This window comes from Opisthocomus hoazin, chromosome 9 (genome assembly GCF_030867145.1).
Source record: "Opisthocomus hoazin isolate bOpiHoa1 chromosome 9, bOpiHoa1.hap1, whole genome shotgun sequence".
NCBI lineage: Eukaryota > Metazoa > Chordata > Aves > Opisthocomiformes > Opisthocomidae > Opisthocomus > Opisthocomus hoazin.
Window position 1 is genome coordinate 29,105,258 of NC_134422.1, and position 18,532 is coordinate 29,123,789.

Below are 18,532 nucleotides of genomic sequence, written 5' to 3' on the forward strand. Positions count from 1 at the left end.
AGTCTTTTTAAGATGCCATGTGCAGGTTTCAGACTTCAGAAATCTGAAATTGTGGATGTTCATTGTGGCTCATATCTAAAAGCATCATAATTATTTTAAAATCAACAAACATATTAAATAAGTAAACAAACAAATCCCCTTTAAAATATTCAATCTTCTTTGCAAAGAAAAATTTAGATTTTTCTCAGATCAAAAGTAGCACAGACCATCACAACAACACTCAGCAAGCCACGGACATTTATTTCTGCATTGCTTTCTTGTATGAATGTAAATCATGGTTTCTTTACCATGTGTTTAGATGGTTGTTTTTCTTGTAAACATCAAGATTCAGCTATCCTGAAGGCCACAGAGTTTAAGTTTTCCAGTTCTCAGTGAAGTACTAATATTCCTATCAACTGCTAAAGGGCATTCCCTACGATACTTATTGCACTCTTACTTCACAGCTTTTGCTCCCTCTTGCTTGTGACCATACTAAGCCCCAGAAAAAACATCAGCTAGACGGGACAACAGGCTGCCTTGTGAGAAACATTATACTTTTTAATAAAATGAACCAGTAAGTTGACACGAGCAGAAATAATGTGAGCTTCAAACATTATCTGGGAACTCAATTACCTCAGAACATAGATTTTCACTAGTCTGTAGGGAACTATGGCTTTTTATTCACCACAAAGATGGTGTCATATAGCTTAGAAAGGTTAAATCATATTAGCATTCTACTAAAAACAAACAAACAGTGCCATGATACCTAGAATCATTTAAATGTAAAATACACCCAGAATTCTAAAATATGCTTCCTCTTCCTTAACAATAACCAGTCCCATCTGTAGAAATAAAATATTATTAAACACTGTTTTAAATGCTTCTAAGTTTGTAACAGTGATGCTCACTAGGGATAAGCATAGGCTTGGCGTGCCAAGGCCAGGGGTGAGATTGACAGCCCAGCTCAAGTGTGTTTACAGCAACACACGTAGCATGGGCAATAAACAGGAGGAGCTGGAAGCCATTATACAGCAGGACGGCTACGACTTGGTCGCCATCACAGAAACGTGGTGGGACAACTCCATGACTGGCATGCTGTCATGGATGGCTACAGACTCTTTAGGAAAGACAGGCCAACACGGAGAGGTGGGGGAGTTGCTCTATATGTGACGGAGCAAGTAGAATGCATTGAGCTTGGCCTGGGGGCAAATGAGGAACAAGTTGAAAGCTTGTGGGTTAGAATTAAGGGACAGGCTCATAACGGTGACATTACTGTGGGTGTGTACTACAGGCCACCTGACCAGGAGGAGGAAGTTGATGATGCCTTCTACAGGCAGCTGCAAGCAGCCTCACAGTCACAGGCCCTGGTTCTCATGGGGGACTTCAACCACCCTGACATCAGCTGGGAAGACCATACAGCTAGGCAGCCGCAATCCAGGAGGTTCCTACAGAGCATCGATGATAACTTTCTGATGCAAGTGGTGGAGGAACCAACAAGGAAAGGCGCGCTGCTGGACCTTGTGTTAACAAACAAGGAGGGACTGATAGAGGATGTGAAGGTCGGAGGTAGACTGGGCTGCAGTGACCATGAAATGCTCGAGTTCAGGATCCTGCATGGAGGAAGCAGGGCAATAAGCAGGATCAAAACCCTGGACCTCAGGAGGGCTAACTTTGGCCTCTTCAAGGAGCTACTGGGAGGAATCCCGTGGGCCAGGGCTCTGGAAGGCAGGGGGGTCCAAGAGTGCTGGTCGCTGTTTAAACAACACTTCTTCCATGCACAGGAGCAATGCATCCCCCTGAGAAAGAAATCTAGCAAAGGAGGCAGGAGACCTGCATGGTTAAACAAGGAGCTTCTAGCGGAGATCAGGTGGAAGAAAAAGGTCCATGGAATGTGGAAAGAGGGGCAGGCCACTTGGGAAGAGTACAGAAACGTGGTGAGAGCATGCAGGGATGCGACGAGGAATTGAAGCTGACAAGGGATGTCAAAAACAACAAGAAGGGCTTCTTCAACCACATCAGCAGCAAAAGGAAGGCTAGGGACAACGTGGGGCCGCTGCTGAATGAGGCGGGTGTCCTGGTGATGGAGGATGCAGAGAAGGCAGAGCTACTGAATGCCTTCTTTGCTTCAGTCTTCAGTGCTAAGACTGGCCCTCAGGAATCCCAGGCCCCGGAGGTAAGAGAAGAAGCCTACAAAGAGGACGACTTTCCCTTGGTCGAGGAGGACTGTGTGAGGGATTGCTTAAGCGATCTGGATGTCCACAAATCCATGGGCCCCGATGGAATGCACCCACGAGTGCTGAGGGAGCTGGCGGATGTCATTGCTGAGCCACTCTCCATCATCTTTGAGAGGTCCTGGAGGACAGGAGAGGTGCCCGAGGACTGGAGAAAGGCCAATGTCACTCCAATCTTCAAAAAGGGCAAGAAGGAGGACCCAGGGAACTACAGGCCGGTCAGCCTCACCTCCATCCCGGGAAAGGTGATGGAGCAGCTTATCCTGGAGGCCATCATCAAACAAGTGGAAGAAAAGCAGGTTATCAGGAGTAGTCAGCATGGATTCACCAAGGGGAAATCATACCTGACCAATCTGATAGCTTTCTACGATGACATGACTGGCTGGGTAGACGAAGGGAGAGCCGTGGATGTTGTCCACCTTGACTTCAGCAAGGCTTTCGACACAGTCTCCCATGATATCCTCCTAGGGAAGATGAGGAAGCGTGGGCTGGATGAGTGGTCGGTGAAGTGGATAGAGAACTGGCTGAATGGCAGAACTCAGAGGGTTGTCATCAGCGGCGCTGAGTCTAGTTGGAGGCTGGTGACAAGTGGTGTCCCCCAGGGGTCAGTACTGGGCCCAGTCTTGTTTAACTTCTTCATCAACGACCTGGATGAAGAGTTAGAATGTACCCTCAGCAAGTTTGCTGATGACACCAAACTGGGAGGTGTGGTAGATACACCAGAAGGCTGTGCTGCCATTCAGCGTGACCTGGATAGGCTGGAAAGCTGGGCAGAGAGGAACCTGATGAGGTTCAACAAAGGCAAGTGCAGGGTCCTGCACCTGGGGAGGAACAACCTCATGCACCAGTACAGGCTTGGGGTGGACCTGCTGGAGAGCAGCTCTGCGGAGAGGGACCTGGGCGTCCTGGTGGACAACAGGTTAACCATGAGCCAGCAGTGTGCCCTGGCTGCCAAGAAAGCCAATGGAATCCTGGGGTGCATCAACAAGAGTGTGGCCAGCAGGTCGAGGGAGGTTCTCCTCCCCCTCTACACTGCCCTGGTGAGGCCTCATCTGGAGTACTCTGTCCAGTTCTGGGCTCCCCAGTTCAAGAAAGATGAGGAGCTACTGGAGAGAGTCCAGCGGAGGGCTACAAGGATGATGAGGGGACTGGAACATCTCCCCTACGAGGAGAGGCTTGAGGGAGCTGGGGTTGTTCAGCCTGAAGAAGAGAAGGCTGAGAGGGGACCTAATAAATGCTTATAAATATCTGAAGGGTGGGTGTCAGGAGGATGGGGCCAAGCTCTTTTCAGTGGTGCCCAGTGACAGGACAAGGGCCAATGGGCACAAACTGAGGCACAGGAAGTTCCATCTGAACATGAGGAAGAACTTCTTTCCTCTGAGGGTAACGGAGCACTGGAACAGGCTGCCCAGGGAGGTTGTGGAGTCTCCTCCTCTGGAGATATTCAAGACCCGCCTGGACAAGGTCCTGTGCAGCCTGCTCTAGGTGACCCTGCTTTGGCAGGAGGGTTGGACTAGATGACCCACAGAGGTCCCTTCCAACCCCTACTATTCTGTGATTCTGTGATTAGAGATAAGAAAGAAATTCTTCACTATGAGGCTGGTGAAACACTGGCAGAGGTTGCCCAGAGAAGCTGTGGCTGCCCCCTCCCTGGCAGTGATCAAGGCCAGGTTGGATGGGGCTTCAAGCAACCTGGTCCAGTGGAAGGTGTCCCTGCCCATGGCAGGGGGGTTGGAACTAGATGGTCTATAAGGTCCCTTCCAAACCATTCTTTCTATGCTAAAGGAGACACAAACATACACCCCCTGCATAAAAATACAAAACATAAAGGAGTGCTGTTTCCACCTCTGACAGGAAGAGAATGTTCTCTTTTAGTAGCAGTACACATCACTGTAAAACTGCAACAAATTCCTCACTTTAATGGGACGACTTCTGGAATCATTTTAAAGCTTTGAGTGAGATTACTTTTGGTTATGGAAAACATCACACCTAATTTAAAGAATGTGTATAAAGAATAAGTATAACATACTTCTGTTAAGAACTTGTTCATCCAAAATATCCTAACATATTGTGAACTAAAATTGAAAGAGTACAGGTCTGCAAAGCAGTGGTCTTCAATTCATGACTTTTTCTTCATATTTTTATACCAAAACTCAGTTTTCAATAATTTTAGTCTATACTGGAATATTGGACAGAATAACCCCAAAAAATCCGAAGTTAAGATTTCCTTAATATAATCACAATCACAGTCTCCTGCCCAGTTTCCAGTTGAATGTACAGTTCAAGATATTCCAGCTGTGTTTTAACATTAAATAGGCAAGACAGGTGCTACGACAGAGCTGACCTTGCTGAAATGACTTTATGCCTCATGTTTCTAGGTTGGAGTTTTATTTTTTGTTTCGTTGTACATTTTTAGTGTTATTAACCGACACCTTTTTTACAGAGATCACAAGCAGAATGGAAAAAAGGAGGAAAATTAATTAAGAAAAGTTAGTGTTTAGGAAAGTCAGTAATTAACTTATAAGAGGTACGTAACAAAGTCCACATTTCACTTAAATTAGCAGGGTAGACAGATCACAAGATGCATAAAGAAGTTTCTTTTATATTTAATATTTGAAATTGTTCTCTGAAGTCTTTCTTTGAATGCAGATAAGAAGATAACTAAATACACTTCTGAAGGACTAGAAGTAGGTATCGAGTGTTTATTTTCTCAGCTACAGTCTAGCCTCAGGTAGAAAGGCAATCACCTGATTTGCAAGAACTCTCCTTCCTGCAGAGTTTTTATTGAAACAGATTCCTGTTGCCCGAGAACACCATATTAACATATCAATTTGTACCTAATTCCCCAAAACTTCAAGACATCTTTATTAGCTCCATGTACAATGTATCAATCAGAACATCAACCACATCAGTGAAGTGTCTTCTGTTGGTTGTTTTCATTTACTATATTAAAAAAAAGGAACACTTGAACAAATGTGTATGCGATTAGCACTGGAAGGGGAAAGCTGAGTGAGTGAATATTAACGGCAGTTCTTCTGTATTTCTTGACAAACTCTTTAAAACAGGCATAACACCCCAACCCTAAAAAACAACGTGTGGCAATGGTGGCACAGCCCATTTGCAAACAGTGAACTTGTGTTCACAGTACTAGTTCATGACCACTCTCAAAGCATACGTTTTAGAGCATTTCTTCTCACAATAATGCAGACTATATGTGAGTAAAGCAGGAAAGGAAACAAGACATCACTCCCTTTCAAGGCTCACTAAATGTGAACGTATAGCAGCCACTTTCCTGGTGAGTGGTCCATCCTTCCTCATATAGATTCATCTCATATTTCCTCCTTCTTCCCTCCCAGTACAGAGTTTTCTATACCTCTGGCACATTCATGACTTCTTGTCACCATACAGTATTATGTTAATAAATATGGAAATGCATGTAAAGCAGTAGTATTGTTTGGGGTGTTGTGTCTGAGAATTATTCACCTGAAAAATTTTTAAATATTACAATGACGTTACACTGGGGTAGTGCTGTATTTTTCCTTTGTTCTACTTCTGTGTGCCATTCACAAGCTTTTGGTATTAGAAGCCTAACTCCAACACAGAAGACGGCTTCTGAATGGAAGTTGGAAAGCAGCAGTTATATTTTAAATGCATCTCAAAGTCACACTGGCCCCTGCCACAAGTTCCTACAGAAGAAGTATTTCCCCCCCCCAAGTCTATTAGAGCAAAGAAGGAAGGCCAAGAGATAGATGGCAGTTGCTTATGAACTTGAATGCCTAATGCCGTCTGTGAATCTCTCCAGAACCTCCCTTGTGCTTGATCAAAATTACCCAGTTCTTAAACCTTCCATACTCTCTCCAATGATCTTGGGACATACTACAGCAACATATACTATTTGGCAAAGCCTTAATGCTGCAAGTGTGATGCAAAGAAATTTTCACAGACAAACCTGGCAGAGAGAACCACTGCACAACTTTAACAAGATCAGACTGGAGCCAGTATTGACCCCTGGGGTACACCACTAGTTACTGCCCTCCAAATAGACTTCGTGCCACTGATCACCACCCTCTGGGCCCACTCATTCCGCCAGTTTTCAGTCCACCTCACTGCTTATCCAACCCATACATCAACAGCTTGGCTTTGAGGGTTAGCGCTGAGTGAAAGAGAGCTCCTAGAGGGACCACTGGAGTGACACAGCAATTGGGCAGCCAAAGGCAAACTGGAACAAAAAGATCAGTGCTGCGAAGTAGTTTTTGGTGTGGGCCAGAGGCAGGGGAATTAGTCCAATCTTGAGCCAGAAATTCTGGTTAGTGTTTGCCCCACCATCCAGATTATTAATGAAGATGTTGAAAAATACTGGACCCAGTATTGACCTCTGGGATGCACCATTGGTTAATGGCCTTCAATTAGACTTCATGCCTTTTTGAAGGTATGCTTTAAGGTACGGCAGAATGGAGTCTTATTCAACGTGACATACATTATGCTGCGCCCCCCTGAAAGAATATTCGAACTAGATTTGACAAAGCTAGTAGCGATGAAGAAAAAAACCAAAACACATATGCAAGGAATTTCACTGGCACTTTATCCTCTGAAACATCCATCTGCACTAGATTATCTTCCTGTTGCTTTGTGAATAGGACCAGTCTTCTAAAAGCTCTAGGCCAGGCTTCTCACTGGGACCACCTAAGGCAAAGAGTTATAGGAGACATCGTACTAGATCTGGGACCAAGAAGCAGCAAGAAATGGGAGAGGGGAAAACAAACCAGGAGGAAGAACGGGCCTTAGAAACCACGGTAAGGAAGTTTAAATGGTAGAAAGAAGAATACAACATAACCGATTAGGCACTAGGACTGATTGGTAAGGAGTTTTAGGTGGACAAAAAGCTTGCCTGGTATGCGGAACAGGGTAGAATCACAGATTTGAGAACACAGGCTGCTTGTCTAACAAAGTATCCACAGGAGTTTATTATAATTCCTTTCAAGACAAAGGTGAAGTTAAAACTACACAGGAACGTCACAACCACAGCAGACTAGTACAAAGCAGCTTGCTGAATAAAAATTTCACATAATTATTTTCAGCACTGCACAAAACCCTGCTACTAACCACCTACATGCTTTTTATGCTTTCCAGGTGTGGCCATCACAACTTCCTCAAAAACTGGCTTCAAGATGTTGGAGTTTTAGGATTGTGCTTACATCCTTTGCAGATTAGAAATTAATTGCTGCATTAAACTGCATTAAAAAAAAAACTCAGACAGATGTTTCATTCAAGAATGAGCACATCTGAATCAGACTGACCTAAGATGCACGAAACCAACTTCACAACTGATTTATCCAAATGTCTGAAGGGATTACAGAGTGTAGTAACTAAAATCTACAAAACAGGGGAATTAACATTCATAAGCAGAGTATTTGCCATTCAGGTCAACAACAAAACAAGAATGAAATACTAGATATTTGGAAAGAGAAGGCAGAACACAATTCCTTTTCTCCAGATGCTGACATACATATCTGAAGCATCACATCATTAAATCACTGTCATCTGGCTTCCTGAATATAGTTTCAGCTTCACATGCATCTGAATGGTAGAAGAAATAACTTCAAAATCCAGCACATTACATTTCGATTTCCTATTTTCATGTCCTAAACTGGGATATATTTGAGCCCTATTTAAATATTCACTCAAAATTATTTGCATGTGCTCTGTATTTCACAGCCATAAGCTTAGTTTTCAGTATTCATTTGATTGCTTAATTCCAACTCTATAGGGAAACAAGCTTGCAGACTGACAATAAAGATGCATTGCTTTATTTTCAATATCCAGTAACTTCACTGATATGCTTTCACTTCTTTCTGTTTTCAAAAAAAGGGTTTGAATGCTGTGTGAACAATAACACATAGAACTACGTTTAAAAATGAAGAGACTACCACAATGTATAGACCATTTTCTGTGCTGAGATCTGCCCTACACTGTGACAGGAACTGTGTTTGTGCATGGCTGCAATGCAAAAGGAATCTAGTCCATGACTAGAATTTTTACAATTAGTTCTATTACCAGAGGACAAAAATGGTCTTACCATCCCTCCAAAGTGTCTCCAATCTCAATATAAGAGGTACACAGACCAAAGAAGGGGAAGAACACAAGAAACAATAAGACAGTAAGAAACAGTTGACACACCAGCTTGGAGCTGCAACAAGATCCTACAGCTAACTGATCTAACGCCTTGCTGCAATTGCAAGGAAAAGCCCCATTGATTGGGACTGCTTCTCTCATATTGGGGCTTATCTAATGTTACAGCAAGCTGAAGAGATCTAAGCAGCAAAGTGACTTCCATTTCATCATTTTACTAAAGATATTTCTCTCTGCAGGAGGTCAGAAGAGAACCAGTAAGTATCCACGTCAGGACTGTGTGCTCAGTAGTCAGAAGCAGAGGGCACAGCCGGACTGAGACAGTCCTAAACTGAGCTAACGGCAAACATTACGCGCAGAACATCAGCAATCTCACCACAGGCACCTGATTCAAAGGGCTACGAAGTCTAATACGCCAAGACAAAGATACCTAAATCCAAACATTTAACTTCAGGGGCTTATTAGAATCACTGATATGAGGTAGTCCGTGGTCATATGACACAATGGGCTTCATATTTTATGCATTTTTTTTAATTGAAGTTCCATATGCTAACCAACACTCATCCTGTATATAAATGACCAGAAGAGAGGATACGAAAACACATGGAGATGAAAGAAAATTATGGTTTCTGTTTGTGCCACAGCCGTTGTTAATCTATTTGCAATCAATCAAGGTTTGCTGGTTTGGTGGCTGTTTGCTTTGTTGGGGGTGTGGGAGCAAAGAGCTGATGAGGGGGGAAGGGAAACAGGTATGGAGTTAAATTTTAAGCAAAATAATCACAAGAGCAGAGAATTACTTGGTTTGGGCTGTTTATAGTCCTCTAGAAGACAGCCTGAAAATTTATTGTCAAGATGCATGCTGAGCATTTTGAAAAGAATGTTCAGGTATTTAAGAAGCAGCAGTAAAATAGTTCTACGCTTTTACTGGAAGACAGACTACTTATGCCCAGCAAACTTTACCCTTATTGTTTTGAAGTCAAGGTATATTTTGTCACTTCAGGCTTAACTAAGGTTACTCCTCTGGAGTGTCTATTTTAGAAAAACAACCCAAGGAGTGGTTTGCAGTATGTAGTAGCATCAGACGTATCTGACACCTCAGCTACTGAACATTCAAAGTTTTCTCAACAACGTGAAGCTGTATGTTCTCCATCCCAGCTTGTTTTTTTCATCAATGAGAAGTACAGCTTGCTGCATCCCTCCTACGCGAATTTCAAAAGGAAATACATATAGAAAATGTAATTCTTAAACTGAACCAGAGAAAGCGAACGGCAATTTGAGCTCTCTTAGTACATTACTGACCTCTTTCCTGTAAAGAAAATTAATTTACAGTCAGGATTTGTACATACCTGGCTCATTAGACCACTATCTTACCAAGATATTCTCCCCACATTATATCGAGACAGCATTCAAAATGTTAAAAAAAAAAACCCCTATTACTTACTACAGTTTATCTTCAATACAGCAAGTGAACTTATTTTAAGGATACTACTGCCTTTTACCAGTACTGAATACTCCCACATTTTCCACAGTTGTGATCTTTTTTATTTTTTTAAACTAGCGAATGGGAATAGGAACAAAAGAACTTCTAGCTCAGTACATTTCCTTTTCAGCTAAGGTAGTTTACCTGCTGACATGGCCATTAAGTATTTGCCAAGAACTTGAACACTGATAAATCTGCAGAAACAAACAATAAAATTCAGCCTTTAAAAGCACCTCGGACAATCACGAAAATCACGTAACTAAACGCACTAGTTCCTGGAAAGGGCAGGGGTGGGAGGAGCATAGCACACACCAAAATCATTCTTTCTACATAGAAATAGTCACATACAGGTGGAAAGAAGAAGCATCACCTTGGTCAGCAAATGAGAAGGCTTTCCTGCAATGTTTCTCAGAAGGAGGGAGGTTTCCCTGTCCAAATAGGAGTGCTTGTGCAGAAAGAAAGAGAAAGAACATAAGTCAAAAGAAGTCAGTATAGTAATTTTATAGCGTCTTGATTACAGAAGATAAAGTAGAGTTTAAGGAAAAAAACCCCTACATCTCCACTTTATTTCCCTCCCACAAAAAAACATTAACATGCCCAAATACTACAAGTCTAGCACACTAGTATAAAAGCAGTTGTGCTAATAGAGGACGCTGTTTTAATCTTCTCCTGTACAAAATGTCACCTAATAGAATTAAGAAAAATTTTGCTTACCTGCTACTCGTTTCTTTTCTGCAAGAGACAACTTATTTTTAAAGATATTTAGAACTACAAAAATAAGAAAACATGCACTTACAATGCTTTTCAAAATGCTGTCCAGTCTTCTAAAAAACTGAACACTCTACTTCCCTCAAGCAAATATAAAGCCACTAAAAACTGGTCATCCTGGAGACAAGGAACTGGTTTCATGCTTTCTACACTGGCTGCTGCTTCCATAGTTAAAGAAAAAAAGATGTTACCATAATAATAATTCAAACCTAACTGACAATTTTTTTCTTTTTTTTTTTTTCCGAAAGAACTTCAGTCTCTCTTGCACAGTCCAAATTATATAATCCAAGAAGTTAGAAACAAATGCCCATATTTCTTTTATAAGAGAAATTAGCAGAAAATATTTTTTTATCTGTTTAAAAAGAGGAAGCAAAATCAGTAACAACCAGTAGAGAAGGACTGCTCAAAAGGCAAAAATCAGTTAATGACAGTTAACAGCGTGATTGTCTTCTCCAGCACCTGATACAGAGGAACAACAAAGCCATCAACCCACAGGAATTTGCAGAACCACAATGTCACAAGTCTGCTATGGAAATTAGGCTAATACTGTAGCCCTTCACAGGAGCGTGAAGTATATCTCCTGTGCACCAGCACTGTACTGCAAATTTTGTCCCATGTGGCTGCATCTGTCTCAGTCTTATTTGTGTCGGTCCAACACTATATAGAACAAGGCATGACAACCAAGCAGCCTACTATACTCTTGTTTAATAATTAGCAGCACAGAATCTCCATCTTTTCAGAGCCACAACAAGGTACAGTCTCCTGAAACAAATGAAGAGGCCATGTCTACAACTTCATGCAAGGCAATACCAAGTAGTTTGGTGAATACAGTTCCTGCAGGGGGAGTTTACTTGATGTGACTGCCACATGCTGGGATAAGTAACTAAGCATCTTAATCTGGCCTTAGAAGTTACAGCTCAGAAAAGACTCCACACAGCATCTGAAGTAAAACCTAGGCTCCATCTCAAGCTCCACCTGGTACTTGGCCACTAATACAGACGCCGGTTATGCTACAGACTGAATGAAGATTTTTCTGCCTGCAGATGAATTACCGTCTGTGTCTACACCATAAATTTTAGAAGCACAGCAGTGCTGCCTAGTGACAAATTTTTCACACCTCAAGCACACACTGATGAGAGCTCTGTAATGCAGGACTTGGTATAAATAAAGGGTCTCGTGCATTGCTTCCAGTCATATGGAATTCTCAGATTAGACTTCCAGACATACATAATCATATCATTTGGGACTGATGAACTAGCACATTCCGCTTTTTCTACATACACAGGATTTCCAGGAACTTCAATGATACTCAAGAAATGCTGCCATTTAAAGAACAGTTCATTTACTCAGCCTGAGCAAGCCTGATGCTATGTCAACATTGGTGGTGAATAATACCGCCTTGCCTGACATGAAGGCTCACTGATCATGTCTTTTTATGATTTCTGTTACATGCATTTTTACTCTGAACTGCATCCTTTCCTACACAGAAGCTCTAACTTCACACCAAGCCATTCTAGAATAGTGTCATTACAATGCATTACTACAGAACTTCTGGAATAAATTGGTTTGCTCAATGTAATGCTCAAAAATACACGTAAAAATCCAAAGACAATTTCAAGGAAATTCTTTTAAAGAGTTTCTTGACAGAGTTCTTGTCAGAAAACATGAATTCCAATTAATATAGATCCCTTTTTCTTGGTGAATGGAGCACTGCAGAGAAACAACACTACAATGTACATGTGTAGCGCCTTCCTTAGGGTTTAGCCACCCTCCCTCCTAGGCCTATCAGTCAACAATAGCATCAGGATAAAGAGGGGATACTGAATATCTCCTTAAAGGAAATACTGTTTGCTGGAGCATATTTCTCCTACAAAGGAGTTCAAGGCAAATCGTTTAACCTTCTTCCTATCATTGGTCATTTTGGCTGTTGCCATCTTGCATTTAAGTACAGTGGAACTTTTCTCCACTAAAGAACTTTTATGCTATCCAGAAATGGGAGTGCCATACATTTGTTACAAAGTAATAACCACTGTGGACTTTGCTAATAGTGCTTTCCAGACCTGTAGCAAAACGTAGAAACAGATAACCACAGGACTCGTCTTCTGGAAATCAGGAACAATGGTATTTTGTTGCAACAGGTGTTGGCCATTAAAATGTGAAATAACAGTATGATGACAACTGCCTATGTGAATTTGAGCTGAGGAGACATGTCTAGAAACAGGAAGTCAACAGGTCTTTGCCAGACACCTTTTGTGCATGGCTCCTTCCTACTGCGTAACACGTTCTGCAGTACTGCAGGTACCCAGAAGTTAGAATGAGCAGCAGCAGCAAAGCAACAGGAAAGCCCAAGTTCTAGTAATTCTAGCTTGGCTAAACAACAACTACTTGCACATAACATTTTTAAAATATTTGACCTGCACAAACCATTAGAGAAAGAAAACCAGTTTCACTTTAGAACAACGTGTTACTCTTTCACAGTCCACAGGTCTAAAACATTTAACCTATTTCAAAGGAAAGACTTCAGCTCAAACACAAAGCTTTGAGGTGAACAGATGCTGCCCTTTAATACAGGCTCCTAGGAATATTCCATTGTACAGGGCAAAATAAATACTGTTATTTTTTTCTTAAGAAACTATGATCATGTTGGACCACACAGAGGATCTAAACAGCCCACTCTTCCTCTTTACTTCTGGAGTTCAAATATATATCAAAGCTCTGACAATATAAATGCCTGATCTTTCCAAATAAATTAACCTACTTTTCTGTCCCAAGTATTTTCCCAGATTAAAAATAAACCAATGAAATCTAGAAAACAAAACCAACACATTAACTACTTCTAGGCAGACACTTCTAGTCTTCCACCACGAAAAGTATCTGTTCTTCCACCTGCTCCCATCACAACAAAGAGAACTCATGGCAACAAAGTCCTCTCTCCTCAGGTGCATTATCTTCGGTTCACTTAGGACACAAATCCAATTCCAATTACACAAAGTAGTATGCCCCATCCTGCACACCCCTCCCAATGCAATGATGATTGTTTTGGACCGCTTTCTATCATAACTCCCAGCAGCAATTATTCTAAGTCACACTGAAAACTATGGATGTTAAAATTAATAGTAATTAAAAAATCCTCAAAATACTAAAAAAAGATACGCTGAGGCTGTGGGTTTGTGTGACAAGGTTTTGGTAGTGGGGGTAATACAGGGGTGGCTTCTGTGAGAAGCTGCAAGAAGCTTTCCCCATGTCTGACACAGCCAATGCCAGCCAGCTCTTAGATGGACCCGCTGCTCGCCAAGGCAATCAGCAACAGTGGTAGCACCACTGTGATAACATATTTAAGAAGGGGAGAAACCTGCGGTGAAACAGCAGTCGAAAGAGAGAAGTGAGACTATGTGAGAGAAACAACTCTGCAGACACCTAGGTCGATGAAGGAGGGGGGGAGGAGGTGCGCCAGGCGCCGGAGCAGGGATTTTTCCCCTGCAGCTCATGAAGATGACCATGATGAGGCAGGCTGTGCCCCTGCAGCCCATGAAAGTCCACAGTGGAGCAGATATCCACCTGCCGCCCGTGGAAGACCCCACGCCAGATCAGGGGAATGCCCAAAGGAGGTTGTGACCCTGTGGGGAGCCCGTGCTGGAGCAGGCTCCTGGCAGGACCTATGGACCCATGGGGAGAGGAGCCCACACTGGAGCTGGTTTGCTGGCAGGGCTTGTGACCCTGTGGGGGACCCACCCTGGAGCAGTTTGTGAAAGACTGTTCTCCATGGGAAGGACTCACATAGGAGAGGTTTGTGGAGAACCGTGTGACGTGGGAGGAACTTCACGTCTAGAGCAGGGAAGACTATGAGGAGTCCCCTCCCGAGCAGGAAGGATCAGCATCGTGTGATAAACTGACCACAACCCCATTCCTAGGCATTTATCTAGGCTAAACCAAAACAGCTGATTAGAACATTAACATTCTATAAAATAAAATGTATACCTTTCTCAAGGGATGACAAAACAACCATCCACAGAAGTATGAAGTCCAGAAACATTTTTACGTTAAAAAAATGGTGTATGATGATCAAAAGTATCAGAACTAACAAAAAAGCATATAAATAAGTCTACTAATGTCTCTGTAACAAACTAACTGGTATGGATAACCACAACATAAAAAACTAGATTTGAGTCAAATTAACGTTAACATTTAAAAGTTCTAGATGCTGTTAAGACAAAAAAAAATTTAAATAGTTTTAATGTGTAGTTCATTCAGCAAAGACAGCTAGACGCATGTTTATAAAAACATGGAATATTGTCTTGTTCCAAATTATGTTTTGGACTTCAAAGATTTCCTATATATTTTCTTTGAAGACAGGAATGCAACATCTATTGTCTTGAGGCCTAAATACCAGAAGTTCACGGATCAACTGTTGAATACTGCATTTCACAGTGTTTTCAGAGAACTCAACACCATACTCCTCTTAAATACAAAGTAGCTGTTTATGTCAGAAAGTTTTTTCAATGCTGAAACTTTTTTAAATCCATCACCAACACTACACTTACAAAACACGTTTGCTAAACATGACAGAACAGATGGACTACCAGGAAAATCAAAATCCCTTTCAGATTTTCAGAATATAATGGCTGCACTACATTGAAAGACAAGTAATCCTCTACAGGGCCAAAAGCTGAAGATTTTCTCCCCTATTATCCTTGTTAGCTCCTTTATGAAAAGTTCAGTGGGTTGCTTCAATTTTTGAGGTTCTGAGGTCCTGGGATGAACGTCTGTTTCAAAAAAAAAAAAAAATTCTAAACTAACACTGAATTACTGAGCATTTTATAATTTTTTTTTGCAGACAGTAGCTGATGGGTGGATTTTAAGAAGCACAGATCCTTTTAGAAGAGGTGATAACCTGCGTGGCCTAAGCCAGGTTCTGAAGGATGCAGGCTGTGTAGCCCATTGTGCAGCTGCCACAGGCCAGCAGTTCACAGGTAACACACTATATACATTGCCTCACTACCTCATTTCTTCAATTCCACTTGCACGTTTTTGCAAAATGTGGACAATCATGTTGATATTGAACACTGACTCATTTTCTTGTTACACACCTGATTATCACTTAGTACAGAAGTCGTACAAATTTAGAAAGATTCAATCTCATCACCAAGAGACAGAGTAGTATCAAATTCCTCTAATTTTAAGTTAAGGGCTCAGAATTCACACATGCAAGGTTTAAAAACACTACAATATAGTATGAAAGGTGCCAAATATGTTCTTTACACTGTTAATTTCCAAATAATGAACAAAAACAGGGTGGGAAGCATAAGACAAAAAGATGATCTGGAAATATTATAAGGTATTGTATCTTCTTGTTCTAATGCCTTAAATACGTTAAACAGAAAAACTCCTTTCTGGATAAATATCATCTGTAGGTTCAAAGACATCATTCACTCAAGGTGAGTACAACAGAATAACTTACCTCAGTACATCAAAAAAATCCGCAATGAGAAGACACTGAGGACTTGTGTACATAAATATCTTGCCATGTTTCATTCAAGACTAAAAAATTAACATTAACACACACATCTAATTAAACCAGCTGGTGGCACTCTTGTGCCACTGTTTTGGATTTAATATGACAGTTGAGAAACACTACATAAATCTTTTTTAAAAGCCTCCTTCTGTCCCTAAGCAACAAACTAAAACGAGGGAAACTGAGTAAGCAGTATCCAACAGAGAGCTATACGCTTGCAACACTTTGTTGAAAAGATAACTACTATAGCTTGCATTTCCATTACATCAGTACGTTGAATTCTTCAGACTCCAACTTAAAGAACTAGAATCCATTACTTTCAAAAGAGAACTCAAAAATTAAACACAGTTTAAACATAATTTTTGTAATTTTGTCCCAAAGGAGGACAAAGATGCGAAAGAAGAACCGAAATTTTTCTTTGCAAACTCTTTGAGATGATGTATTCATATGGAATGAGTAAGAGCACACAATATAGAATGATGAACACCTCATTACAAAAAAAAAATAATCAATTTTCTGCTTTCCTTTGCAATGGGTTTTTTTTTACTCTGGAGAAAAGGAGGCTGAGGGGACACCTTATCACTCTCTAGAACTATCTGAAAGGAGGTTGTAGCAAGTCTACAACCAAGAGTGGTGGTCTCCTTTCCCAAGTAACATGTGATTGGACAAGAGGAAATGGCCTCATGTTGCACCAGCGGAGGTTTAGATTGGATATCAGGAAAAATTTCTTCACTGAAAGGAGTATCAAGAATTAGAACAGGTTGCCCAAGGAAGCGGCTGAGTCACCATCCCTGGAGGTATTTAAAATTATGTAGATATGGCGCTTGGGGACATGGTTTAGTGGTGGACTCGGTAATGTTAGGTTAACAGTTGGGCTCAATGATCAAATGGTCTTTTCCAAACTAAATGATTCTACGATTCTATTCTATTCTTTGATTCTATGACTGCCAAGAGCAAAAGAAAAAACGTTAAGTGTATTTTAAGTAGCCTTGCTCAATTAATAACTAGAAAATAGGCAATGATCAGCTTAAGACTAAGAAGTTTGACTGTAATGATACACATGTTACCTTATCGCATTGTTGGGATACTAATGAATTAAACTCAAGTCCGTGATGTGATTTTTTTGTCACAGGCAAATTGATGCAACTATTGACATAAACAGAAGCCATATAAACATGTCATAATAACTTACAGGAGTCAATTCAGCTTCCTCTTCTGGAAAGTTAAATGGGATGCTTGGACTGATTCATGGAATGTCCCACAGAAACAGTAAAAACATAGGAAAATGGACAGGGAAGGATGCAAAAGGGAAAGAGGGGAAAGGAAGAGAGGAGAAAGGGTTTATTACTGCTCAAAAGAAGGAATAAGCAAGCAGTGATCACATTTAAGCAAAGGAAACAAAACTAGATTAAGAAGTTGCAGTGTCCCTCATCCAAATTTCTTAGGCACAAATGATCAATGTCTTGAAGACAAGAGGAGATTCAGGCTCTCTCCTATGGCAAGGGAGAAGATGATAGGATACAAGTATGTTTTCAACCACAGTAAGCGGGGATACAATCAATCTCAGATAAAAGCACTGCAGTAAAACATCTGCAGGCACACACACCACACTTTTTCTACCTGTGTTGAAACCAATGAGAAAATAAACCCAGGAAACAGTCTCTTTGCACACCCACTTGCTCACCAAGACAACAACCGAGAGTTAAATACTCTAAATGCTACAAACAGAAAAAACCATACATTCACTTTATGCAAGTTTATCTACTTCCCATGTCAGTTCCTCCACACCAGTAAATAACAAAATACACTCTGGTGACCATTACTCAGTACATATAAGAAGAATATCCATTTAGTAGAGATTTTTCTTATTTCTAGTTGGTTATACTATTTTAGATCTCTGAGCGCCCTCATACTGTAGTTCACTTAAAAAGAAACGAAGAGGAAGCATTTCTGTAGTTCCATAGTCTTCAGCAGGAGAAGGAATAAAAAAAAGGACTTCCTGTGGCTTAGGACAAAATGTTCATAGTAGTGACAAGCTTCTTTGTGTGAAGTTAAGGGATCAAAAATTGAATATTATGCTACTAAAAAGCAGAGTGCCTAAGTGTCATCCAATGCTTGCTCCTTCTCCTTCAAAAGGTACAGAAGTATTTGTTTCAGGCACGTTAATTTTGGTAACTGAGTTACACAGTTCAGGTTTGACAGATGCAAAAGCGGTTACAGTTATTCTTATCAAAACTTCAGAAAAGGAAAATATACACTTAGAAACGGAAGCAGCAGCATTAGATAATGGAGTTGCCTGACACTTCCACATACAAGATGTGCTTTCAATTGCTTATAAAAATTTTGCCAAGCTACAACCACTCAGGCAGAAATTTTCCATGATTGGTTACTGTTATAGGATGGTTACTAGTCATTCACATTAGATGAAGTATT

General features: G+C 41.1%; 1 protein-coding gene across 7 annotated transcripts in view; it reads right to left on the reverse strand.

The window, feature by feature from the left end:
- The window catches only part of RAPH1 (Ras association (RalGDS/AF-6) and pleckstrin homology domains 1), a 107,354-nt gene that overhangs the window by 31,223 nt on the left and 57,599 nt on the right, over window positions 1–18,532 (reverse strand). The window contains exon 5 of one of the 7 annotated variants that reach the window (XM_075429649.1): window positions 10,190–10,264. The exons of the other annotated variants lie outside the window; for them this stretch is intronic. Coding sequence (XP_075285764.1) covers window positions 10,190–10,264 — 75 coding nt within the window. The remainder of the gene's footprint in view (window positions 1–10,189; window positions 10,265–18,532) is intronic. 7 annotated transcript variants of the gene reach the window in all.